A 25,939-nucleotide genomic window follows, 5' to 3' on the forward strand; every position below is an offset into this window, starting at 1 on the left:
GTAGAGATAATACAGTGCTGCAGTAGTTCTTCATTTTCAGTTTTGGGAAAGTATGCAGCCTGAGGAAATTTCTCTGCAACTTTATGTTCTCTCTTTACTTCACTCTATGCATATTCTTTCGTGTCTAGTAATGTATGATCTTAATCTACTGTTAGAGATCACTTGTAAGACTTGCTTCCTCTAACCAGCCATCTTTTACCACAAGTATTGTCGCTAAGATGTAGGGAAGGAAAGCTAAAACAATGTTTTGATCGTACCTAGAAAACTGAGGAGATGGAGAGGGAGTTGCCGATCTCTTCTCCCTAGTAACCAATGACTGAACACGAGGGAGTATCACAAAGCTGCATCAGGGGAGGTTCAGACTGGTTATTAGGAAAAATTTATTTATTGTGAGGGTGGCCAAACAGTGGAACAGGCTTTCTAGAGATGTGGTTGATACCCCATTTCCATCAGTGTTCAAGAGGTGTTTGGGTAATGGCATTAATAATATGTTTTTACTTTTACTTTTCAGAAACATGTAGCCTGTTTCCATCACCATGATTAAGAGATAAATGTCTGTCTAAGTGAGCATGAGTAAGGGAGGGGCTGTCTTTTCCATAAGATCAAAGTTCTGTTGTTTCTCTCAGCTAATTCTAATCATCTTTTGCATGCATGAGTTATAATTTCCTTTGAATATATTGCCTTAAAACATCCTTAGGTCCTTAATGTGGTGAGTGCAATGCAGATATACAGTTGTTACAGTCTTACATTTTGCAGGAGACTAGATAGTTTTTCAGCTAATAAATACTGCATTAAAGTGGACAAAACCGTCTTCCTTCCCTCCCTCAAGAAAATCCCTACGTCTCTAGATGACATGGAAAATTAATAATAACAAGGTGGCTAAACATCTGCAATATCCTCAGAGGTTATTACTTTATCAAAAATAAATCTTTGAAAATGATTCAAATTATGGTTTCATAAATTACGCTACAGCATATCTACATGCTTCAGACAGAGGAGGAGAAGGAAATAAATCTTTTTTTTTTTTTTTTTTTTTACTTTATTAAATAATAATTTTAAAAAGCATTGAACTATTCCAGATGTTTCCATTCACTGTTATGTTCCATGGGAGAGCAAACCAGTCTACCTGAAAGACCTGAGGTGACAGTTTTTAATTGAAATACAGTTTAAAAAAATGAGTTTTTTAGTTTAAAATGGAGTTTGAATTCAAATGTTTCAGTTAAACTACATTTAGTTAAACTAATTTGTAAGCTAAAGTTAAAAATTGAATTGTAATTGCATTTAGCAGCACTGTAATTTTTTAGTCAATTTATGCCATGTTCATTTCACTCCAGAAATATTTATTGGTCATGTAACTTCCAGGATGTGTTCCTGACAGTAGCATAATTATGACATTTCTCTATGGGTGTAGAGAAATGACTGAGTTTTGCAAGAGGTGTAACACCCATAATTGGCACAGTGTAGAAGGGCCAGGAAGCAAAAGTGTCCAGATGTATGAAGCTGCTCTGTCTTGTGCAGAAAGATTTAATGGCCTACGTGGATTTGGGGTAGAGTTCAGATCTTTTAATTTGCTTGTAAGACTATTGGGTTATCAAGTGTCTGAATCCTAGACTACTTCCAGTTCTAAGTAAGCAAAAACAATACTTTGCTTACTCACTATTGTTAAACATGGGACATTTTTTTTGAGAACAAAGAGATTTTTATGACTGCAATAATACTTCCTACTACATTTGAGAAAGGTTAGGACACTGAAGTTATCAGACACTACTCAATCAGCTTTTGTTCTACTTAATCCCTTTGAAACAGTGTTCCTGTAGAGGTAGGGATCTGAACATTTGGGCATAATTGGTGTTTAATACATAAAAGTCGTACCGATTATTTGTTTTAAACCTACACAAGTAGTGTAGGTTTATTTTCAGAAGATAATGCAGCTCACTGATCAGTACAGCGATCCTTTGTGTAGATGAGGAAGTACATTTTAGTTGGAACATTATGCTATAGTTTCTCTTTGGATTAATAACAAGTTATTTCCTCACTCAACTAAGCAGTCAGAGTGCCGGAATCAATTTGCAGAAGGAGTGGTTGTGGAAGGGGATGCCAGTGAATTCACCAAAACCTTTCTGCAGGGAGGCAGGAGACTAGCAGCATGTTATCTGCTGGTATTTCTTATCCAAGCAGGACAAACTCCTGGTTGCTTGCCGGCTTCATGTACTGACCATGTGCTGTCTAGATTATTGAGCTCTGACAGGAGTCAAAGTGGGAATTTGGCAAAATAACAAAGCTGAGTGAGAAGTTTATCCTTTATATGCCACTAAACCTGATGAAATTTAAAAGAGACTGGAGGCAGGAGGCAAATTTTCACGTTCAGCCATCAGTTGAAAGGACATTATATTATATATTTCATAAAACAATGTTCTCTGAATGTATTCTGTATTTTTGTACAATCAAAAATACATCATTTTGTTTCAGCTGGACATACATTTGCTTGTCCTTTCTCCAACACAGCATTTAGCTCAAGTTTTGTCTATCTTTAAAGAGGTTATGTTTTGTTTAAATTTACAACAGTGACTGTAAAACTGCTTCTACATTATTAAAATGGAATAGTTTGGTTTAAGTCTAAAGCTGTCTTGAAAGCTTGATCGTTAAGAGTCTTCTATGAAAATCTTGAGTTTCATAGAAGATAAATGGTTCCGGAGAAGGAAATCACTATCGATTTGGATATTGTTCTGGTAATTTATTTATTTTTTAATATGTGGGGCGATCATTAAACACTGCTCTATTAAAAGTTAACTTAAGGACTTCATTTTTTTTCTTGTTGAATTGTTAATCCTCCGGTTGGATTGAATTCCCATGTTTCATGGTAATAGTAGACAGTTACGCAAGTCTTTCTAAAATTCTTTGTAAGCAACAGCATCTGGAATTTCTGCAATGCTAACATAATTCTTCCCAGAGTCTTATTTCAACCTTCATGACTATGGTAAGGCCTGTGAAAGGGGCACTGGAAAAACACTGTGGGAGTTTTCACAGTACCTTTCTTGAGAAAAACCAGAGTTTTATTGATCTGTGAGTTGAGCAGGATGATCCTGTTTAATGTCATGCTAAATTGTCCCATAAGTTGAAGCTATGGTGAGAAGCTCACTTGAAGTGCCTCTGCTTTGTCTGTTCCTCTCTATATTCTGCTGCCTGAGACATACTTGTACACAGGAATGATTTCCAAGTCATCTGTCTACAGAGTCTGTTATTTGTTGTGGGTATTATTTTTTAAATCTGTTAAGTTGCGTTAGTTGGTTGATTGATCAAATATATGTATACTAGTAAGCTTTCCTTTTGTTTCTTTGAGTTCTGAAAATTTTCTTTCTTTTTTTTTTCTCTTCTCAAATGACCTGGGGTTTTCAGACACAAGCTGCATATACATGGTTTAAATGTTTGACAGATTTTCTTAAATCTATTGATGTCACCTTTTGTGTCTTGTGAAAGGGACATTGTTGAAATGACTATAATATTCCAAAAATACTGTTGTGGAATAAACAAAGTTAAATGAGAAACTAACGTTATTTAAGCTCTCTATCCAGAGAAGATGACAGTAATTGTAATTTGAATATTTAGTTTGACAAGATCTAACGTTTATATTTCAATGCTATAACAATTCATCATGTTTCATATGCATTCTGGAGAGAGACTGGGAGAGTTTAGGTGCTGGTGGTGGTATCCACAATGTATAGAAATGGAAGTTCCCGAGTGTGTTACATGGCAATAACTGCTGATGGTCTGATTTCTGTTGAATAGGCTTTGACACTGTCAAGAGTTTTGGTGGAAAAGAAGAGCATATGGAATACAGAAATCACAATCTGTGTTTCTGAAAACTCATTTTCTTATTTCATTTGTGGAGTAGAGGATACTATATCACTGACTGCACAAAAGTTCCTGTTAATCACCATTTACGTGACTGTGACTTGTTCCATCTTTCTTTGTAGTAGGAATTGTATCAGTGAATTTCCATCCAAAGAATCTATGGGAAGGGTCAAATGAATTTTATTTCTAGTGTTGAATATTTTTATGGTTTATAGTTGACAAGGAAAACCAACAGAAAAAAAAAATAACGTTAAACAATTTGGAGAAATTTAATACATTGTTGATTATTTATTTTTAAACCACTTCAGAGACTGTAAATTTTCCTAGAAAAATAATCCAATTTTTTTAAGTGTTGGTCTAAAACTTGTTGAAGTTGTTATTTCCTTCAGTTGGCTTTGTTGGGGCTCAAACTCCAAAACTCTTTTAGCATTGGTAGCATTCCTTTCCAACTAGCTGCAGACTCATGTGTATCTTATCATGGAAAGGGAAGCTGTTTGGATCATTATCTTTCACTGAATGAACATAAGATAACCACTTTATAAACAAGGAATTGGCTGAGCTTCTGAAATGTAAGATTCTTTTCATTTCAATATTTCATGTTATGAAACTTGGTGTCCTTAGTCCTGCTAGAAAAGGGCTATCAGGATAGATTTTTCATTATTTTATTTTTATTTTATTTTATTTTATTTTATTTTATTTTATTTTATTTTATTTTATTTTATTTTATTTTATTTTATTTTATTTTATTTTATTTTTTAAAAACTTTCTGAAATTAGCAACTAAGTTTTAGCCCTCTGAAGGTGGGATGACCTTTATGCATCTATTAGATTAATGTACTGGTAAGTTGCATTTATGTGGATTACAAAAAACACATTCAGGTACTGCTGGAACATTCATAATTTTAAAATATGTTTGACTTGATAGAACTGTGAGGTCTTAACAACATTGGGACTTTATCTGATCAAGCAGTACACACGAAATGAAAGTAGTCTCAACCAAAAATACTCTGCACAGGAGAGAAAGTACTGGGTGACTAGCACTAGGAGAAGATCTCTGTTCCTTCTGTAAGAGTATTTCAGTGTTGTATGAAAGCCTTCTGAGGCCTGTGTGGAAGCACTAGTGTTGGTTTTCCTTCTTGCCAGCTTCAGGTTAAGTGTATAGTTTTATATAATCAGTTGTGTTTCTGTTGTGAAGAGTGACTTAACTGCATTCTGGTTGTCCGCAGTTTAGAGTTAGTGGCACTAAAGAGGAGATTAAAAAGATATAAATTTGGAAAAAAATGGGAACCCACTCCCATCTTTGTTATCTTGAGACTACAAGTTTAAAGATACTTGCCTACTTGAGTGATAACTACAAATCAAGGAGTTATCTTACCTATAAAAATTTGATTTGTGATTATTTTATTTGTGATGGAATAGGAATGTAAGGGAGTTTCCTACTTTTTTGTTTGTTTTGTTTTGTTGAATGTGAATCTTTTGTTCAGTCAACAGAGATGTCTATAAAAAGATTCTATCACTTACCAGAAGGTTCCTGCAACCACCTTTTCCTATTTACATCTTTCTAAGCTCCAATGCCTTTTAGGTTGTAATGGTAAACATAAAAGTTAATAAGTTAAGAATTATCTCTTGGAATTTTATATTAATGTAATGGTAGTTTTTACTGTGAAACTTTGGTTATTTGAAACACTACTCCAATGCATTACTTAACCAGAAAACGATAGAGTGTATCTGTAAATGTAAACTGAGTCCTTATAAATTAAAAAGTCCTTAATCTGATTTACAAAAATCCATAATAGTATGATTTAATAGTTCTAGTCCCTCATTAGAATTATTTAATACTAAAGCAAAGCAAATACTTATTCATGGTACATTATGGGGCCTGCAGATTATTCAAGGGATAAATTACTGTCAAGTATGTTTTTCACTTATTTGTAGTGGTAACCAGGGTAATATGAGAATCTAGAGACTCCAGAGCATTTTCATCCTATTGTGATTGAATGCATCATACTCTAATACTCTGTTTTTTTTTTTTTCCCCCCCCCCCCCCCCCCCCCAAACCACAGCATTTAAAGCCAGTTTGAACAAGTTTATTTTTATGGCTTATTGAAATCTTTTGTATAATATGTTATCACAAAATCATAGAATCATAGAAACATAGAATCATAGAAAGGCTTGGGTTGGAAGGGACTTCGAAGATCATCTGGTTCCAACCTCCCCCCCCCCACCATACTCAGGGACACTACCCACTAGATCAGGTTGCTCAGGGCCTCATCTGATGTGATCTTGAACACCTCCAGGGATGGGGCATCCATGTCTCTGGGCAACTTGTTCCAGTGCCTCACTGCCCTCTGAGTGTAGAATTTCCTTCCAACCTCTAATCTAAATCTCTTTTAGTTTGAAACCATTCCTTTTATCACCAATGTACCTATAGAAGTCTTTCTTGTTGCCGTTAATGTCCCTGGCCAAATTTAATTCTAAGCAGGCTTTAGCATTCCTAACCTGATCCCTGGCTGCTCAGACAACGTCTCTGTATCCCTCCCAAGCTATCTGTCCTCTGGAGGCCTTCTTTTTCTGTTTAAGTTTGGTTAAGACCTCCTTCCTCATCCATGTGGGCCTCCTGGTGTTTTTGCTTGACCTCCTCTTTGTTGGGATGGATCACTCCTGAGCTTGAAGTTCCTTGAATATTAACCAAGTTTCTTGGGCTCCTCTTCCCTCCAGGGTGTTGTCCCATGGTACTCTGCCAAGTAGATCCCTGAAGAGGCCAAAGTCTGCTCTCCCAAAGTCCAGGGTAGCGAGCTTGCTGTGCTCCCTCCTCGCTACCCTCAGGATCCTAAACTGCACCATTTCATGATCACTGTAGCTAAGGCTGCCCTTGAGGTTCACATTCCCCACCAGCCCCTCCCTAGTTGTTGGTGAGAATGAGATCCAGACTAGCACCTCTCCACCGTGGCTCCTCTGTCACCTGAAGAAGGAATTTGTCATCAGTGCATTCCAGAAACCTCCTGGATTGCCTATGCCCGGCTGTGCTGTCCCTCCAACAGGTATTGGGGTGGCTGAATTCCCTCATGAGAACCAGGGCTTGCAAATGTGAGGCTGCTTCTATCTACAGAGGGCCTCATCCGCCTGTTCTTCCTGATCAGGTGGCCTGTAGCAAACCCCCCTCTGTAATATCTCCTGTCCCTACCCTCCCTTTAATCCCAGGTGGACCGCATCAGCCCAGGCTTCTCAAAGCCAGTCCCAAGGTCAAGTAGCCAAAGCCCTGCCTGTGGCACCAGTCCTGTAAGCATCTGTTGGTTTGCTACATTGAACTGGCCATTTCAAACCCTTTCCCTTTGATCAGGAGCATGGATGAAAGGATTGCCTGTGTTCCTGAGTCCTCTACTGCTGCTCCCAGGGCTCTGTAATCCCTCTTGATTCTCCTCAGAGTGCTCCTGGCTGCATCACTGGTGCCCATGTGAACCAGCAGCATAACTCGTAGCTGTCACACAACAGCTGCCCTGTCAGTGTCACATTGTTAAGCACTGATTAGCATGCAGCAAAGAAGTAGCAAAAGTATAATCAGCTGCTGAGTGCAGCAAGGAAGACCTTCAGTCTAAGTAGTCTAAGTGCACTTCTGAATAAGAGTTTACATCTCCATCTCCACAGCAGAAATAACTAGTTCACACAGAACCTAATAAGTTTAACAGGTAAACATATAGCTATAGATTATAGATTATAATCTGTATAAGTATTATAATTGAATAATATTATATAATTATGGATTATATGCATGAAAGATGAGAATGTTGTTGATGGGGCAGAAAACCACTGTAATAAAATGAATAAATATTAACCACGGTAATAAAATTAATTCTCCTTGGCATCATGACATTTATGTAATAGATACATACACATACAAATATGTATAATACATGTTTATGTATATGTGTATGTATTAAAGATATTCAGATCCCTTTCCATAATATGTTCAAGTCATCAGCTAAGCCAACATAATTCCTGTTTGTGATTTACCACACAAAGGATCTCTCTAGGGTTGCATGTATCCCTGTTGTGGTTTAACCCAGCAGCCAGCTAAGCACAACACAGCCATTTGCTCACAGCCCCCACCCCCGACCTGACTTTCTCTTCCATTGTTTCGTCTTGCATATAGGATTGACTGATACTGGCATTCTTAAGTAGTTGTTTAACCTTAAACAAAACCTGAAGTGCATTTAGGTTGCATGACAACAGGAACATGCTGGTTTCCATATCCCAAGGATATTCAAAATTTTGAAGAGCCATCATAACTAGCCTGGAGGAGAAAGGGGAGGTGAAGGAGAAAGGGAGAGTGAAGAAGTGGGAAATGTATTCCATCTTGTTCCCCCTACAGATTGGCTCCCTGAGGAGAAAAGGTGAAAGGTATAATTATTGATAGTTTTCAAGAGATGGTTTCTGAGGTATGGAGCAAATGGCAATGCTGAATACAAATGCCAAATTAGTCTCATGGCTAGTAACTTCATCATATCAGAAGCCAGTGTTACACAATACAGCAAAATAATAACCTTAAACCAGCTCCCAGAAATGATAAACAGCACAACAGGGAACACATATAGTAAGCAATGTGCTATACAACATCATTCAGAAAACAAGCACAGCAGACTTGAGATCAAAAAAATCCACATTGTAATTAGCAACTATTAAACTGATCTTAGGCTTATAACAATTTTGTATTAACGCGCTCTGGTCAGATCTGTCATTTTTCTTGATGCTTTGAGCCCCACATTGGGTACCAAAAGGAGGACTGTGATCTAACCTGGCAGGCAGCTAAACACCGCACATGTCTAGTGGGAGGCATCCCTGCCTATGGCAGGGGGATTGGTGCTAGATGATCTCTAATGACTCTTCCAATCCAAACCATTGTATTTTTCTATGATTTTACTTAACATACAATTCAGAAGGCAGTTAGATTTTTTTTTTAAAGACTGACTGCATGATCTTAAAAAAATAAATCACAGTAATTGTTCTAGGATTTATATTTTTTAAACATTAAGATACGTGACAATGTATGGTTGGTTAAGTGTTAATGCATCACTTCCTACAGTCATGAAGAAGGAGGTTTCTAGTTCTTCTTGCTTGTTTCCCATGCTGCATGCATTGGAGTAGAGGTATTTCAGCTTGACAATCGGTCGTATTGTGTTTCTAGAACCCTTACACTGGGACAGTTCACAAACATTTCCCTGCTGTTACTTAGAATGATGGTGTTCTCAGGTATGCTTTCTTCACTCAGAAGTGCATCCCCTTCCACTATCTCCATGTAGTTTAAAGCCCTCCTGATAAGTCCATCCAGCTTACTGCCCAGAACACTCTTGCCCCACCTGGACAGCGGTGTCCCATCCAGTGTCAGCATGCCTGGTCCATCAAAGGTGTGTCCAAGGTCATAGAACCCCAAACCTTGGGCACGACACCAGCCTCTTCGCCATTCATTCACTTGACCTGTTCATCTCCTTCTTCCTAGGTCCCAGTCACTAACTGGGAGGACAAAGGAGAACACTACTTGCACTGTTGGTCCCTTCAACATCTTTCCCAAAAGGGACATTACTTGTCCCTTTTTCCAAGGGACGTAAGGGACAATGCTTTGTTTTCAAAAGGAGAAAAAAGAAACTCTTTCAAGAAAACTTACACAGAATAGAAGGGTAAACTGTTTGAGTGGCCTGAAGTAATACTCAAGTTTTTAAAGGCGACTGCACATTTTCATGGACAAAAGGAACACACAAGTTATAATGTGATTTAGAGCTCTTTATTAAGGAGTAAACAACAAGATGATGATACATGCATTTCTTTTAAATCTGATTTCATAATTACCTGTTGTAAGGGGTTTCCAGTTTGGTTGTAATTTATGCAGTGGGTTATAGTTTAAACTATATATAAATATATATATGTACGCATATATGCTTCTGTTAGCTGTACCACTGATGCAATGATAACCATCTGACAAAACAAATGCCTGATGCAGTTCTGATGAAAAGCTGTTGGAATGTTACTATTTGTTCCTTAGGGGAAACAAATATATTTGTACTTCACAAGGCAAAGAAGAGAAATGAGGCTATACAAAATGCTTTTAAAAGAATAAATATCTGCTACTGGGTTATTTTTGAAGTCGTGCCAAAACTTCAAGCTAAGTTACAAGGACAAAAATGAATTATGTGACTTCTAGTATGTCTTGACTCCTGACACTTTATTCACTGTAAAAGACACCTTTTAAATTAAAAATTCTAGTCATCTGTTGAAATAAGTGAGAAAGCGCTGAAGAACTCTGACTACATTTGTGAAACCAATAAACTAAGCTAAAGTCATTGTTGTTGACTTCTTTGCTTAGTTGTCCATCTCTTAAATTCAAACCATTTCAGGCTTAAAACAGATTGCCCGGGGAGGTGGTGGCATCACCATCCCTGGGAGTGTTTGAGGAAAGGTTGGATGTGGTAACTAGGGGAAGGGTTTAGTGAGTAATATTGGTGGTGTGAGTACAGTTGGACTAGGTGATCTTGGAGGTATTTTCCAACCTATGATTCTGTGAGACTGAACAAATTCATTTGTTTCCCAGTAGCCCTGGAAATTCCAGAAGTGAATAGCAGTTTTAATTAATTCATTAATTCATTTACATTGGCTTTAATAGTAGTTACTATCACAGTGGCTTTGAATGTAGCACAGCAAGATTTTTGAAAGTGCCTATAGTTTTTTTTAATTTATTTAGATTAGTTACTAATTACTAGCAAATTCATCAGGATGTTGCATATGTATGTCAATGAAGAACCACTTAAGTATGTTGGATTTTAAGCTGAAATCCCCATGTATATTTTAATCTTGAATGAAAACTGTTATCCTATGCAGATACCTATTTGTGCAATAAATATCTACAATTTTGCAATTATGTTTTGGCTTCTGTTGACTGCTTCAGATCGTAAAATGAATGTATTTGGAAGCTGAACACTTTTTCTCTCTGTTTTAGATGAAGGGCATGCTTTTGACTCATATTGTTATGGCTTCATGGTCTGGCTAAATAAAGAGTGTTTCTAATCATAAAGCTGTATCTGGTGACACTCTTTTAATAGTGATGCTCAAAACGAATACTGCTTCATGCCCTTGAATAACTTGAATTGTTCTGGTTTAGCTTAATCTTTTGTGCTTCATTCCTCAGAATCCAAAATGTTGCAGCTCCCGTGTATACCTAATACCTAATTTCTGTCATTAACTGTGTGTCACAAATTGTACAGTGAGCTGGATTTATAAGGTCCAAGGTCTGTGTTATAAAGACACAGCTTAAAACTGGTCTTTCTGGGAAAATGCAGTGCAGGAAAGCAGCTATGATTTTACTGCTGAAACCTGCTGTATTAGGGCTGGAGATAAAGGTTTCCCATTTGTTTGCCTCTAGCGGCCCCTGCTGACATTCTTGACCAGTGGCATCAGGCATAAGGAACCTCTCAAAAATGAGCATCAGCAAAACATGCAGCTTCACTCCACTGGAACCAAGTGTACTGCAGATATGTTCCAGCTTCTGACAGCAAGGCTAACCACAGCTGGCTTTTTTTTTGTTTGTTTGCTTTTTTTTTTTTTTTTTTCCCCCCCACCTGTGTGGTTTTATAAAGCATTTATGAACCGGTTATTTCATGAGCATCCTTGAATGGAGTCATTGAAGGGGCCACAGGAGGCATTTGTTTTAATAACTCTAAATGAAAAAAAGCGATTGATGTATTAATTGTTTTACATATTTGTTTGTCATCAACAGGTTCACAAGATGATGATGCAACAGTGGGAAGGAACAGAAAATTAAGTGTTGGACAGTATGACAATGATTTCCCTGGGCAGCCACTGTATAGCAGATGTGGATGGATGAAGTCTCCTGCTGCTGACCAGGCTGTAAATCCAGGATCACTAATTCCTCTAGGGGAGACCAAAGAGGTAAACAATGAAGAATTTTGCAAGAAAGCGTTATGAAGTGAATGGTCAATAGGGAGTTCAATGTTCACGTTCAGTGCCCAAAATAACTGGCAGAGGAGCTGGCCAAGCCACTGTCCATCATTTATCAGCAGTCCTGGCTATCGGGGGAGGTCCCAGTTGACTGGCGGCTAGCAAACGTGACGCCCATCTACAAGAAGGGCCGGAGGGCAGACCCGGGAAACTACAGGCCTGTCAGTTTGACCTCAGTGCCAGGAAAGCTCATGGAGCAGATCCTCCTGAGAGTCATCATGCAGCACTTGCAGGGGAAGCAGGCGATCAGGCCCAGTCAGCATGGCTTTATGAAAGGCAGGTCATGCCTGACGAACCTGATCTCCTTCTATGACAGAGTGACGCGCTGGGTGGATGAGGGAAAGGCTGTGGATGTGGTCTACCTTGACTTCAGCAAGGCTTTTGACACCATCGCCCACAGCATTCTCCTCAAGAAACTGGCTGCTCTTGGCTTGGACTGGCGCACGCTTCGTTGGGTTAGAAACTGGCTGGATAGCCGGGCCCAAAGAGTCGTGGTGAATGGAGCCAAGTCCAGTTGGAGGCCAGTCACTAGTGGCGTCCCCCAGGGCTCGGTGCTGGGGCCGGTCCTCTTTAATATCTTCATCGATGATCTGGACGAGGGCATCGAGTGCACCATCAGTAAGTTCGCAGATGACACCAAGTTAGGTGCGTGTGTCGATCTGCTTGAGGGTAGGAAGGCTCTGCAGGAGGATCTGGATAGGCTGCACCGATGGGCTGAGGTCAACTGCATGAAGTTCAACAAGGCCAAGTGCCGGGTCCTGCACCTGGGGTGCAATAACCCCAAGCAGAGCTACAGGCTGGGAGATGAGTGGTTGGAGAGCTGCCAGGCAGAGAAGGACCTGGGAGTGATGGTGGATAGTCGGCTGAATATGAGCCAGCAGTGTGCTCAGGTGGCCAAGAAGGCCAACGGCATCCTGGCTTGTATCAGGAACAGCGTGACCAGCAGGGCTAGGGAGGTGATTGTCCCCCTGTACTCAGCTCTGGTGAGGCCGCACCTCGAGTACTGTGTTCAGTTTTGGGCCCCTCGCTACAAGAAGGACATCGAGGTGCTTGAGTGAGTCCAGAGAAGGGCAACGAAGCTGGTGAGGGGCCTGGAGAACAAGTCCTACGAGGAGCGGCTGAGGGAGCTGGGCTTGTTCAGCCTGGAGAAGAGGAGGCTCAGGGGTGACCTTATCGCTCTTTTTAGGTACCTCAAGGGAGGCTGTAGCGAGGTGGGGGTTGGCCTGTTCTCCCACGTGCCTGGTGACAGGACGAGGGGGAATGGGCTTAAGTTGAGCCAGGGGAGTTTTAGGTTAGATGTTAGGAAGAACTTCTTCACTGAAAGGGTTGTGAGGCACTGGAACAGGCTGCCCAGGGAAGTGGTGGAGTCACCGTCCCTGGAAGTCTTCAAAAGACGTTTAGATGTAGAGCTTAGGGATATGGTTTAGTGGAGGGCTGTTAGCGTTAGGTCAGAGGTTGGACTCGATGACCTTGAGGTCTCTTCCAACCTAGAAAATTCTGTGATTCTGTGATTCTGTGAAAATCAACGTGAAGTAATTTGCCACTTGCATTGTGGCAATAAGAGTTACCTTAGAAATGCAATTCAGTGTTTAAGGCTGTCTTTCTTTTGTCCTCTGTATACGTTTACATGATTTTAATGTTCTAAGATTTCTGTGCTGGAACAATGGAAGAAATTTTTAAGAAAACTTCTGTGTTCTAAGGCTAAGCGGAAAGTTTCACATTGTAAGTTTGCTTTTTTTGTGCCCTTTCTAGATGGCTGTGACATGTTACCAAGATGAAATAGATGGGGGAATCTTCTCGGCCAAAAATGGAAATGAATCTGTCCCATCTACACCAGCTTTTCCACTGTCACCAGAGACACCATATGGTAAGGATATGTCTGCATCTATTTATCTATTTATTAAAATATTTTATCTGTTACTGAAGAGAAACTGTATTTTTCCTTCTCTCCTAGTGAAAACGCCCCCTTTACACCATCAACAGATTGTCTCCAGCCTAAAGGTCAGCAGCCCATCTGAGCTGTACAGAACCAGTCCTGGTAAGATCCCCATACTACTTAACTAATTTGAAACAGAACTGTGTATGATGTCAATGAACTTAATAGTGGCTATTCTTTTATAAAGAGGATGTACACACGATAAATTTAGACATGCAAGTCAGATAAGTAGAATTTAGCAGTAGTATTTTGATCATATCAAAAAGAAGTAAACAATGAAGAATTATTCCAAAAAGACTTAATGATGTTAACTTCCAACAGGGAAGTCCCAACACGAACATGAACATGTTCATGGTCAGCGTCCAAAATTAGTGTGGAGCAATCAGGCAGTTGCATCATGGCAATAAGAGAAAATGGAGTTCAGTGCTTTAAGGATGTCCTGCTCTTGTTCTCTGTATGCTTGAGTAGTCTAAATGTTCATCGATCTCATTGCTGGTATTTGATAGTATCGTAATACTACTGTCAGTAGATTTGAGTTCTTTGATTTTTAGTAGGAAACCTCCTACCAAATATTGACTTATATGTTGCCATCTTGCTGTGCAAATGAAGCTTATCATACAGCTGGGCAATAGCTATGCTGAAGTTAAGAAGATGCTTCACCAAACAAATGAAAGTTCTGGATTTTTATTTATTTATCTATTTATTTTTGCCACAGTAGTTTGTAAATGCAAAAGAAGAGAAAAGTCATTGGTAATAGATGATTATATAAGTGTTAATTAATAAGTTAGTGTGATTTAGCTTTAAATTACTACTAAAGAATTTTATTTGTAACCATAAATCTCTGCTAAAAATACAATTGTATGTATTTTGTGAGGTGTCCTCTATGAGTCAAAATTCATGTGTTATTTTCACAGACTGTGCATGGATAATTTTCCATCTTTGTTCCATTATTATTTTGTTTTGTGTGAATTAAATTCCCAAATTTCCAAAGGAATTATTCCAAAATTATTCCATTACTCCAGTTATTCCAAAAGAATATGAAAAATTACTTGTCACCTTTTCAATGTTCAATTATTTTAAAACAATAAGTTTAAAAAAAATGTAACAAAACCAGTATTTCACATGAGTATATCAGAACGTACTAGACATAGAAAGAAGCCAACATAATTTCTTCAAAATCTGAATAAAAATCACAGGCATTCATTTAATTTTTTTCACTGGAAGATGTTCAAATGATAAAACTATATACATGTACATCTATATAGTTATATATATGAATTATTACTTAGACTATGTCTTTTGTCTCATGTAGGATCGCAATAGTAGAGTTTCACATAAATTTTGTGGTGAATTTTGACGCAACAATAGTTATACTGTTGTGTCTTTAACTTTGGAAAAAGCATTTCAGTTTAATTTGCCTTATTTAATAGTTAGCAAATTAAATAACATTAACACAGAATAAAACTATCTTCAGTAATAAAGCAATCTTCTACACAGTTCAGAGACATCTGTTTATCATTCAGTTGCTGTGGCTTTGCCTTTTAGTCAACCTACCTAACTTTTAAACGGTTAGGGTAGATGTAGTCCTTAGGGCAGCATCAGCAAATCAAATACAGTTTCCTTACGTGCAGTTATTTTCCTGTAGATTTAACATGTTGTTAAATGGTTGCCATTGCTGTTGCTCAAGAGTTAGAACACATCGTGGAGGAATTAGTGTTTTTCAGTGTAGTTCTCTCTTTTGTTGGTGATTGCCATGTTTAGTTCCAAGTGCTATCTTCTCTCATTTTGCTGATACTGTCTTACAAGTAGGATACTGAAGCGTGGAAAGGCACTCAGGTGGTAATTGTCCACTAATTTGAGGGACTCAGCTTGCTCCTTTAGGAGAACTGAAGCGGAAGTATACCGGAATGCTTCATGACTTTAGCAAGAGGTCAAAAAGGAGTCTTCTCAGTACATCTGCTGGTAATCCCTAGTTCATGGCCAGAGCAAGACCATTATGTTTTGTGTGTTAAATAAGGCAAGGAACTGAAGGGAACAAAAGTTGCTGTTACTGTGATTGAGACTGTTGTAATGCACATGCAACAAAAATTATTATAATATCATGCAATTTGCAAATAATTTAATTAATAATTTTAACAGTCCTAAGTTTTAGTACATTTGCAACAATACCCATCTTCTAAGTTCCTTCTTCGTGTTTTTTTTTTTTTTTTTTTTTTTTTTTTTGGGTAGAAGTTGGGAAACATACTGACTTCGCCAGAGATTTTCAACAGATTGCAGACTTCGGAGTCATAGAGTCTTGAATCTCAATTTCTGCCATTAAGAGATTGTTCCTTTGTCTCAGTTCAGATTACCCTTGAACAAGAAATTGTTTTGTTCTGCATTTTAGCCTTTCTGTTTGTCTGCATTCTAAGTTAGTAATGAGGATGCTGTATCATCTGGTTACCAAATCTCTTATTGTCTTTCTTTATATTAGTGTCTTATTTCCTCCCCATTTCCTTGTAGAGAATAGCTTTCAGTGTAGTTAGTGCTTGTCATATCATGACAGAATCATTGACTAGAAGTCAGTAGTTTTGCTACTTTAGAAAAGTATTAAAGTACACATTTGAAAAGAATAAATGTGTATACTATATTCAAGAATTACAGTGGCATCCAATCCCTCTGTATATCAAATAACAAAATTATCGCATCTTTTATAAGTTATTTTTGCTGTACACCGTACCATATATCACAAACACATCTAATTCTTATTCTTAAAGTATTTATTGAAGTGAAGGGCACTATCTTCACTGTAGCCTGACAAAGCATGGTATAAAATGGTTCTCTGTTAGCCCTAGACATCTTCCTTTTCTTCCCTGGTGAAGCCGCTTTGTTAGGACAAGTCAGTTCAGCGCTGTTACATAATGTGTCTCCTTTTCATTACCTATGTTGTAATGGTTCTTTCTTTCCATGAATTTGAGACATTCCGTCTACATCAGCTAGAGGAAACAGAATTCCTTTTCAGAGCCCTGTTCCCTCTCAGAAGTGAGCAAGTTTAAGCCTTCTTCAGTCTGTGTTCAGGCGTGCAGTTCCTTCTTGTAAGTGCTGCTGGTACAGTGTGTTGCTTGCTGTCATAGTTCAATTACCATTTTTCTTTCTTTACGTAACTGGCAAGTACTGTGGCACCTGTGGAGTTTATTCTGAATTACCTTTTGAAAGGCACCTTGTTTCTTGAGACGAACATGAGCAGTCTATAAATTGGCTAGTTTTATAATGCAGGCTCCAGATAGAATCCAGATACAGCTCTTCTTGTAACACAATAGCCATTGTATATCTCATGGGAGAGTACTATACATCAGTGAAAGAACAGAAGCACTATTTGTAGGCCATTTTGAAGCTTATAAAGGCTCCCTTGTTTCAGACAGGGTACAGCTAATTGAAGTTCCTTTGTATATAGAAGCAACAAGCAAGCTGCCTGCCAGAGAACTGAACTTTGTCTCACCACGCCTTCCAGTTCAGAGTCTTCCTGCCTTTCACGCCTCAGGCTGGACATGAGAAGCTGCCCTTTCCTCAGCCATGGCCAAAGCATAAACAGAGCTTTGCAGAAAGTCTGCATTCACAAAAAGCACTGTCTTGCAGCAGAAGCCAGAGTTCCATAGAACAAGGGTAGATTATTTATAATGCTTTATCCATGTACTACTGGCAAGGAGAAGACTTGACATCCTGTTTTTTCCATATTCTCCAAACAGTCTAAGTATTCTTGCGTAGTTCAACCAGTACATATGGTGGAACGATAGCACTTCTGCTTTTTTGAGGAATCTCAAAGCCTTCAAGCGTGTGTAGGGCCTTTTCATACCTGCCAGCGAGCTTAACCCAGGTACTGTACTCAAAGCTTTTACTACGCATACAAGCTGCATCTTTTCTAAAATTTGTCAAAAGGTCTTATTTTCTCCTTGTGATGTCATGGAGCTAATCAAGATCAGACACTGATGTATTTCCACTGTTCTTCTAACACATACTATGTTTTTATCTGACAGAGACACTTCTATTCTAAATTCTTCCCTGTTGACTAATGTAGGCTTATTCTGTTACATCACCCAATAGAGTGTTGAGTGTTTCATAAATTCTTGAAAGGTAAAACTTCAACCTAACAGATGTCCTTTACTGAAAAATGTATTGCTGATTGTAATTTTATATTGTTATACCCTGCTTGTCATTTCTTACAGTCACCAAGTTGCAAGGGAAATGAAACGTTTTCCTTAATTACATATGATAAAAAAGCTAAAGTTTTGAAATGAAAACTTTTCCTGTGTGTTAGCAGGGTTAACAGCATAAGGAATAAAAGTGATACTGATTTGTTAGAGGGAAAAATTCACAGTTTCTGATGAGCAAAAGCTTTCTCCACGATATGAAAAAAAATCATGTAATACTTGTTCATACCTCTCTCCCCTTGTCCTCCCCCTCACTGTTTATATAAGGTATACTGTCCAAAACTAAATGAAGTCCACACTGAGATATGAATGTAACTTTTCCAGACATGGGTTTCTTTGATTAGAACATGAGTGCAAACACTTCAGTGGATGCTTGTCATGAACTCTGTCCTCCTGAACACAAAGGTGCACTTTTTTTCTTTTTTTTTTTTGCCTTTCCTTCCTTTAAAAAAAAATATAAATATATATATATATGTATATTTATATTGATGTTATTTATAAGCAATAAAAATTAGAAGCAGAGACAAGAAATTTATGATGCTTACTACAAGGCAGAGTGACAAGGTTTGTATTGTGTTTTTCATTGTCCTGCAGTTGACCTTGGCATGCTTATGTCATGGCTTGTCTCTACTGCTTTAAAGCTTGTCTTTACTGCTATGAAGAATACAATCTACCTGAACAGAAAAAGTTAGGAAGGGCCAAGTCCATGGAAGATGGTATGTGATGAAGCAGTAGTATAACACAATATGAATGTGTTTTCTTCTGCTGAGAGATGTCAAAGCTGACAAAAAGGTGTAATTCTTGTTACTGGATTTACACAATAAAGATCATTGTCAAAGATCATTGATCATTGAAAGATCATTGTATACTCAATACCTTGCAATACCTTGCATTGGTTTTGGATACTGTAGTTTGATAACATGTTCTGGATCATTAATATATTTTGGGTTGCAATCTGTGTTGTATCTGATAACAGAATCAGAAATTCTTTTGATGCTTGAACAGCAATATTTCATGCTAAAATTTTCTAAAAGATCAGAGAGCCAAGCTTCTGCAAGGGACGGGGTCTGATGTGACCTGTATTATGTTGAACATAAGGCAAATTCATGTGTTACAGATGGTCAGTGAAAATACATTGACTTTGCATAAGGTACTTGCTGTAATGGTAAAATTTTTGGTGCAAGTAAATTGCACCAAAATTACATGGTGAGCACTTACTTGCACGCTCTCTCTCTGTGTTCCTCTGTTTGTTTACCATTTTGCAAAAATAGTTACATACTCAGGAGGATGATCACCAACATTTTTCTTCATAAGAAGTGGTGCTTCATTTTGTTCTATATATCTGTTCACTACATAGGCATTTTGTCCAACAAACAGATGTTTACAATAAACAATTACAGTTTTGGATTTAAGTATTAGGCTTTAGGTTATTCTCTGTTGCCTGCATATTACTTACTTATTTTCAAAAAGCCTTGTATCTGAAACAGACAATTATTGTAATACCATTTGGACTTTTCAGTTTGCTTTCACTTATTTTCACCTCTTCGCTTCTTCCACCGCCTTCTGCTCTAAACACCTGGTGTATGAGATTCTCCCCCACCCCTCACCCCCGATGACTTTTGGATCCTTGAGGGACCATAGGTACATTAATTTTTTCCCCCCTCCATTCTCATGTCTGGCATGAGTGTGGCCTGGCTTCTTCATGTAGCATACAAGCTCTGAGGATGGCTTTTGAACAACATCTTAGCAATTTTATTTTCCCCAACCCCTGTTTTTTCCCGACATGCATTGAATACTTAGATTATTTTTTGTCTTTTTATTTTTTGACTTCAAGTACTCCTAGGCCAAACTTCAGTCAAAGTATTTCATGTGAATAGATCTGCAAGACAGTTTTATCACTTAAAAAGCTTGAAAAATGTTGTGATTTCTTATTACTGTCATTTATTGTATTGACATTTTTGCTTACACACTTTTTTACCCTTAGAAGATAAATGAAGAACAAGTTAATGAAATCCGTAAGAAAGTGAAGGAAACTTTCTTTCAGATGTTTTTAATTGTTGGAGTCAAGCTGAGTTTTCATTTATATGTATTTTACTCACCAAACTCAGAAAGATTAATCATATAAATGACAGAAAAGTTTATATTGCATTAATGAAAAAAATTGAATAAATGATACCAATGAGTGTTTTTTCTGAGTGCTCAGGTTCCTGTCTGTATGGAATGCAGTGAACAGATGTAGCTCCTAGTTTCCTGTGATGGGATGCCTAAGATGATGCTTTTATTCTGTACTTATATAGAACATTCTACACTTACTGTAGGTCACAGCAAAAGATTATCCAATGGAAAGCAAATTATTTTTTTGTTCTGCAAAATGCTAGTTACAGTATTTTAAAGGTAGTTTGAGATTACACATCAGTTTTGGCTTTCTTTTTTTTTTTTTTTTTCAGTGTTGTCATTTTGCTACTCTTATATTTGGTTAAAAGAGAGTGTACTATTAATACCTTTCATTCCGTGGTTTTCAAGGGTGCCTGTTAGTTGTAAGTTTCTGTAAACTGATTTTACTCCCAGCTGGGAGATGACCCACTCAGAGAGTTAATAAAACCGCCTACTCAGTGGGGTATGCATAAACTGTCCTTCTACGTGAAAGCTGAGAACCACATAACTAATACAGACCTCATTCTGTGCTCCTGCTGTAAGAAATTGTAAGGTATAATGCTAGTGAAAAAGTTCCTGCTGTACCTAGATTTTTTTTTTTTTTACCATTTATTTCTATGCCTGAGGGACAGCCTAGTTGATTTGAAAACTCTGCCTGCCTGTATTCAGTTGCCACAAATATTTTGGCAATGAATTTGTAATGAAGAATGTTTGAAAAAGAAGGCGAAGTGTAGGAAAACATTACAAAACAAAACAGAGAATGTCAAATATGTTCAAAATCTCTCCTTCTGTATGTGATATTTATTCTGGCAATATCATTCTAGTTTATATTTGCTCTGTCAAGGAGCAAATAATCAATGTTATTTGGAACTTTGCTAAGCACCAGTGGCAGCATACCAAACAGTTTCATTAACAGGTTTGCAAATACCTGCATCTCAAAGAACTGTTTTCAGAAGTCATTTAGGAAGACGTGGAAATTTTTGAAATTTCAGGTTGAGTTACTCTTGAGAATAAAAGCAGGTCAGAAAAGGCCCGTGGCTAGTTAGAAAAGAATACCAAAATAACAGTGTGTTACCATTGTGATGGTCGCAGCTCTGTCACCTTAGAATCTGCTCAGTACTGAGGACTGTAAACTCAGTGGACAACAAAATTGCAACCAGCAAAGTAAATATTGGCTTGAATGCAGTGATAGTTTTGTTGCTAGGTTTATATATGATCACTAAGGTCTTGACAGCTCTGTAGTCATTCTTTTAAAGCCACTGACATGAATAGGATAGAGGATAAAGGGCTGTCTCTATAAATAAAGTACTTAAAGTCTGTAATGGTGAAGCTCGTGTAAAAATACTCCTTCAGCCTGCAATTGTTAGCTAACTTTCTACAGTTGCATAAAACCACCTGTATGCTGTGTTTGTAACCTAGCCTTAAGTGACCAAAATTAACAAGATTCTTTCAAAGCTCCCCATCTATCCTCATCTATAAAAGTGCCCCATCTATTACATGGCAAATCCAGGCTTGTGGCCTGGTGCTTTGAATTCCACTCAGCAGCAATATGTCTGAAAGTTTAGTCATGAAGTGTTTAGCCAACATCTTCGTAGCTCTAGCCCAGAGGCATTTTCTCTGAAATAAAGCAGTAGCATTATTTGGCATTTATTTCTTTATTTAAGATTTTATATTTGCTGTCCAGCATAACTGATTTTTCTTGGATTATGCACCCATGATCTTAAAAGATTATGGCATTTCCAAAGGTTTTTAGCAGTTTTTCTTTTAATTTTCACTCATGTCTATGAGGGCTGATCACTTCTAACATTCAGATGACAGGATAAACAGAATAATTCTGAAGTTGTAAATGTCAAAGAAATGTTTATGTAATCAAATTATTGTGAAAAAAAAAAATGTTTATACAAGCCTCTACTGTATTATAGCTTCTGATTAGAGTCTCAAAGCAGATGCACCTCTTCAACTAAACTTGGAAAAAATCCTGATACACTGGTGGCTTTGGGGATTGTTGTTTTTTCTGTTCTCTAATAGCCAGTGAATCATGGATTACTTTACAAAAGAAAAGCTTTTGAAGGACTTTTTCCAAGTGTGTTTTTTTTTTTTTTAAATGTTTTAATGGAATAACTGCATACATATGTGTTCTTGAAAGTATATTTGAATAATATCTTGCATATATGTAAGATAAAAAAGGAAGAAGAACCTTAAAAACACTGATTCATGCTTGATCTGAAGATGTAAAAGATAAGCAATAGGCAGAAATTTATCATCAGTTTAATAGAAATAGAAGATTGGATAAGGAAGCAGTCTGGCTGATACGGATTGTTATTACATATGCCTATTGATGCTAGTTAGCAATGCACATGGTAACATTTTTATGAAATGTTACTAGTCCTTTTGGTTGGAAAAGCTTAAGGTAACAAACATCCATGGGAACAAGTGCTTCCCTTGCTGTGGTTACATGAAGTAAAATTTACCAGAGCCAGACCTCTTACTGTGATGTTGCACTTGTTGACTGTGATGTGCCACAGTAATCCATGTAGTTTAAGGGAAGGCTACAGTAGAAGAAAGCTCTAAAAACTGAAGTACAGCTGTGAGCATACCTCTTCAGAGCAACTGAAGTCTTTAAATGATCCCATATTTAGGTACCTGTGAAGGTCTGGTCTGCTGCATTCACAAATCCAAGGTGTTTTGTAATTTTGGAATTACAGAACTGCCAGTATTGTGTGAGGAAGTAGACAAAATACACGTTCAGTCCCAATTAGGCGCCCAAAGGCCATATTTATCATTTATTTATTTATTTATTTATTTATTAAGATTCTGTTCTCCTACTTTTATTCTCTTTGTGTTTCTTCCCTCTTGTACAAGAGGAAAAAGTAATTTATTCTGTATTTTTCTACGCTTGAGTTAAGCAAGTTCATAAAAGTTTTTTTTAAAAAATCATAAAGCTATTCACATTCAGACACATAGCACTAAATCTGAAATGCACAGTGACTTGTGATTGACTCCCAGATTTCTTTCTGTTGTGAGAGTGCTGGGTAAATGTATACCATTCTTTTACAGATCATGGGGTTTGCTGAGTCTGTGACTGAGGGCTGAGCACTGAGGGTTGCTGTGACTGAGCAACCCTCCTTTAAGGTTGTCTGATGGAGAATGGTACATTGCTGGGCAGATACAGTCATGGGTGTCTACTACTGACTGCCCACCAGGGACCATGACACAGATGAGCTGTTCTATAGCCAGTTAGGGGAAATCTTGGGATTGGTTACCCCTGTCCTTATGGAAGACTTTGGCTGCCCAGACTGGGAATATCATACTGCCATGACAAGCAAGTCTGGGAAATTCCTAAAGGGCGTTGAAGATAGCTTCTGGTCAAAAGTACTTAGTGAGCCAAGTAGGAGAGGAGTAATTTGCATTCAGAATTGCTGCTGTAAGAAGAAAAAAGTTAGCAGAGTTGTCACCCTGGACTTTAAAAGAGCAAACTTTAAAATACTCAGAAAGCTAGTTAATGGTGTCCTCTGGGAAGTGGTTTTAGAGGATTTAGGGTTCCATGAGAGCTGGTCACTTTTCAAGAATCACTTTTTAAAAGCTCAGGAGCAGGCAGTCCCATTGTATGGTAAGTCAAGCAAGAAGAACAGAAGTCCAGCCTAGCTGAACGGGGAACTCCTCCTGAAGTAAGGGTAGAAGAAGAAAGTTTATGTCTTCTGGAAGCAACATCAGGCTTCACAGGGAGAGTACAGAGCTGCAGCTTACATCTGCAGGGAGAAAATGAAAAAAGCTAAAGCTCAACTTGAGTTGACACTGGCCATTGTGGTGTCAGACAACAAGAAAATCTTTTCCAAGTATGTCAACAACAAGAGGAGGTCCAAGGAAAACATTGCACAAATACTTGGAGCAGATGGTCACCTAACAAGTAGGGATGAGGGAAAGATGGAGGTATTTGCCTATTTTCACCCCAGTTTTTCATATTAATTATAGATCTTCAGTTGCCTGGTCCTCTTGAGTCGGAGGGTCATGTCTGGGGGGACTTTCCATTTGTGATCACCTAACTTGTTAGGGAACAGTTGTATCAGCTGAACATTCATTAATTCCATGGGGCCTGGCAGGATTTACCCCATAGTACTGAGGAAGTTAGTGAGTATTATATCTGTACCCCTCTCAATAATTTACCAAAGTTCATGGGAGTCTGGGGAGGTCACTACTGACTGGAAGCTAGGCAGTGTTATACCCATCTGTAAAAAGTGCATGAGAGAAGACCCAGGAAACCACAGACATGTTAGTTTAACCTTAGTCCGTAGAAAAAAAAATTATGGAGAATATTGTCCTGGGGGATATGGAAAGTCAGTCAAAGAAAAAAGCAGTTATCAGGCATAGACAACTTGGATTCATCAAGGGAAAGTCCCGTCTTAGTTTCATCTCCTGCTATGATAAGGTCATCCACTTGGTGGGAGGTGGGCATAATCTTTCTGGATATTAGTAAGGCCTTTGATACTGTCCCTCACAGTATCTTTCTAGACAAATTGTCCACCTGTGAGATAAACAGGTTCATCTTACACTGGCTCAATAGAAAGAGCTTAGAGGGTTGTAGCGAGTGGGGCTACGTCTGAACGATCAGTTTAGTAGCATTGGGCGATCAGGAATGGCATGAAGTCAAACAAAGGAAAACAACAAGTTCTGCATCTGGGATAGAGTAATGCCAGGCAGATACAGACTGATGAGTGGCTAGAGAGCAGCTCAGCAGATAGGGATCTGGGGGTGCTTGTCGCCAGTAGGCTCAACATGAGCTAGCAGTGCTCCCTGGCAGCCAAGAGGGCAATCTGCATTTTGGGATTCATTAAACACAGCAGAGCCAGCTGGTCAAAAGAGGTGATTCTCCCACTTTATTTAGTGTTGGTATTGCATGCGATTCTGGACTGCACAATATAAAAAGGATATAAGATACTAAGATACTAAGAAAGCATGCAGAGGAGGACAGCAAAGCTGATAAAAGGGCTGAAAGGCAGGCTCATCATAGAATGGTTTGGATTGGAAAGAACCTTAAAGATCATCTAGTTCCAACCCCCCTCTCCTGTGAGGAGAGCCTGACAATATTTGGTTTGTCTAGTTTGCAGGAAAGAAGGCTAAGAGGTGACCTCATTGCTCTCTACAACTTCTAGAATGGAGGAAATGGAGAGGGAGGTGCAGATCTCTTCTCCCTGGTAACCAATGATAGAATGTGAGGGAATAGCATAAAGCAGTGCAGTGGATGTGCAGACTGGATGGACAGTAGGAAAAATTCTTTTATCGTGAGGGTGGTCAAACAGTAGAACAGGTTTCCTAGAGAGATGGATTATGCCCCTATCAGTGTTTGAGAGGCGTTTGGATAATGCCCTTAATAACATGCTTTAACTTTTACTTAGCCCTGAAATGGTCAGGCAGTTGGACTTGATCTTTATAGGTCCCTTCCAACTGAACTACTCTATTCTATAATTAAAAGCGTGTGAATTAAGGTGATATTTATTTATGGTCTTCTTGTTTAGTGGCCTCAGAAAAGTGAAATATATTTTCCTGCCATTTCAGAATTTGTTCCTGGAATATCTCTTATGACTAGAGGAGGAAAACCACTTATTGAATTATTTAAAGCTCTGCTTCTTCCACAGCCCTTCCACCATCCTTACTGTCTCAAATGTAATTCTAATCACCTAGTTTTTACTTATATTACACTTACACATTACGTTGGAAATGAATGCTTTTTCATTAACTAAGCCTTCACTTCACTTCTCAAACAATTCTTATCATGTATAAATGTTACTGTTCATGTTCTGTTCCATTTC

At 38.2% G+C, this 25,939-nt stretch overlaps 1 protein-coding gene across 8 annotated transcripts in view; it reads left to right on the forward strand.

Moving 5' to 3' along the window:
• TNS3 (tensin 3) overlaps window positions 1–25,939 on the forward strand; it is a 247,992-nt gene that overhangs the window by 180,730 nt on the left and 41,323 nt on the right. For all 8 annotated transcript variants that reach the window (XM_082754611.1, XM_082754606.1, XM_082754607.1 and 5 more), the window contains 3 exons: window positions 11,614–11,786; window positions 13,608–13,722; window positions 13,810–13,893. In XM_082754611.1, coding sequence (XP_082610737.1) covers window positions 11,614–11,786; window positions 13,608–13,722; window positions 13,810–13,893 — 372 coding nt within the window. The remainder of the gene's footprint in view (window positions 1–11,613; window positions 11,787–13,607; window positions 13,723–13,809; window positions 13,894–25,939) is intronic.

Source organism: Aythya marila (assembly GCF_965140915.1).
Source record: "Aythya marila genome assembly, chromosome: 2".
NCBI lineage: Eukaryota > Metazoa > Chordata > Aves > Anseriformes > Anatidae > Aythya > Aythya marila.